General features: G+C 34.8%; 1 protein-coding gene across 1 annotated transcript; it reads right to left on the bottom strand.

Annotated features, from left to right (window-relative positions):
• Window positions 1-1,215: 1,215 nt before the first annotated feature.
• On the bottom strand, window positions 1,216-2,108 carry LOC112505290 (PR5-like receptor kinase; the record flags this gene model as incomplete). Its single annotated transcript, XM_025109220.1, has 1 exon — window positions 1,216-2,108. A coding segment is annotated over one exon (735 nt), but the record flags the coding sequence as incomplete, so codon positions are not given.
• Between the last annotated feature and the right edge of the window lie 7 nt (window positions 2,109-2,115).

Genomic DNA, 2,115 nt, shown 5'->3' with positions numbered 1-2,115 from the left:
ACCCAACCACCCAATAAACAGTTCCATCTCCACAATCTTTTCGACCATATTGTGTGTGCGATTGCAAGATCTGCTTTGTGTGTGTATGTGTTTCTGCTTCATCCATGAGTTCGTCCGTGAGTTTTTTCCTTACTTAACAAGTTTTTTTATAGGATGAATGATGAAAAATGAAAGGACATGCAAGCCATATAATCGGGATAAAAAACAGTTTTCAAACCATATGGACGGAAATCGTTGTAAACACCAAACCACATGAACGAAAATGACAATTTACTCAATATATAAAGACTACCACCGACAACAATTTTACYCAATTAGATTGGGGATGGGACAAACGAGATATTAAAAAAATGAAAATTAAATAACGAATTTYAGCAGATTTATCTACCAGGCGATCCAAGATTACAACTTTTTTAAAATGGAATCGACGCATGTCATAAGTTTGTTGGATTTATTTTCTTAGAATAGAACTTATTGATTAAAAAAATGACTTTAATAAAAAAAAATTAAAAATTATACCAAAATATTTATATTTTTTAATTTTGTATAAATAGAGACCAATATTGACATATTTTCATCACACTAATTTTTCTATTTATTACAATAMTCTTGTTTTGGAATGGTCAATTATGATAAACAAATTTCATTTGTCTGTGTTGGTTTGTATATGGAATGTAATTGAATTCCATGTATTTCATAGTCTACGGATTTTATCATTTCATTGCATATGTCATATAATTCAATTAATTTCTACCATTTTTTCGAAAACACAAAACTATTCTCCAAAAAAATAAAACTAGCCTACTATGCACATGACTAACACCGACATCGTCCCTGCCACCATTGTTGTCGTCGTCGACGCCACTTACACCACCATCCCCCCTCCCTTGGCCGCCAATTAATGTTATCATTAATTTTATCATAGTACATACGAGGCGAAAGAACGTATGAAAATGGAAGTTACAGTAAGAAACATAAGAAGAGATGTGAATCCCTGATCACTTTTAATCTCATGCTCACTCATGAATTGCACATTAGAAGAGAATTGATTCGGTACATCTGTATGTACCTCTTTGGTGTTCACATTCATCTACGTATTGATTCATGAATAAAGATCTCTTCTTATAATTTTCACCATAACTTTCATTTTCATTGAAACCCAATCCTATACATTATCTTCAATTTAATCAAGAAAGTATGCAAATGACATAAAAGGATGTTTTGTTCATTTATTTTTTATTACATACCAATTCCAAAACCAATTTGCAACGGAACCCCTCAAACTCCCATATAATTACCAAATTTGGATATGAATGTGTTACATGTTTACTGAACAACCGATTACATTTTTCATAGTCAATTTTAACCATGAATCATAGCGATTCAATGGTGGGATCTGGTGATTTTGGAGGGGAAAACAAGAAAGGTTTAGGAGGAATCTGTATGGACTCTAAATCTCCTTCTAACATATCCAACACCTTACTCATTGATGGTCTACTTGAAGGATCAGCTTGTATGCACCATAAGCCTACAAAAACCATCTTCGTCACTCGTTCTTTATCCTCCTCRTTCAAAATCCCGCTCAATCCAAGATTTTTGTTCGACACAAGTTGTTTATATACCCAATGGGAGAAGAACATGTTGCTAGTGTCATTAACTTCAACCACAACATCCCTTCGCCCTCCMACCATTTCTAATACCATCATCCCGTAACTGTACACATCCGACTTGTGAGAAACCCCTCCAAAGTTTCTAGAAAATACTTCSGGTGCAATATACCCCGGAGTCCCTCTCATACCCGACATAGAAATGACACTTCTTTTTTCAGGACATAGCTTAGCGAGCCCAAAATCAGATATCTTAGGACATAAATCTTTATCTAAGAGAATATTATGGGGTTTTATGTCAAAATGTAGAATTTGTGTGTTACAACCGCGATGCAAGTACTCTAAGCCTCGACCAATGCCAACTACAATTTCGTATAGTTTCTCCCATTCTAGTTGGCTACCTATTGCTGAACCTCGATTACAAACGAATTTCTCTAGGGATCCGTTAGGCATGTACTCATAGATCAAAGCTCGGTGACGGCCCTCAAAACAGAATCCCAAAAGACTT

This window comes from Cynara cardunculus, unplaced genomic scaffold (genome assembly GCF_001531365.2).
Source record: "Cynara cardunculus var. scolymus isolate 2C unplaced genomic scaffold, CcrdV1 Un_Scaffold_9541, whole genome shotgun sequence".
NCBI lineage: Eukaryota > Viridiplantae > Streptophyta > Magnoliopsida > Asterales > Asteraceae > Cynara > Cynara cardunculus.
This window is presented reverse-complemented; position numbering and strand designations above follow the sequence as displayed.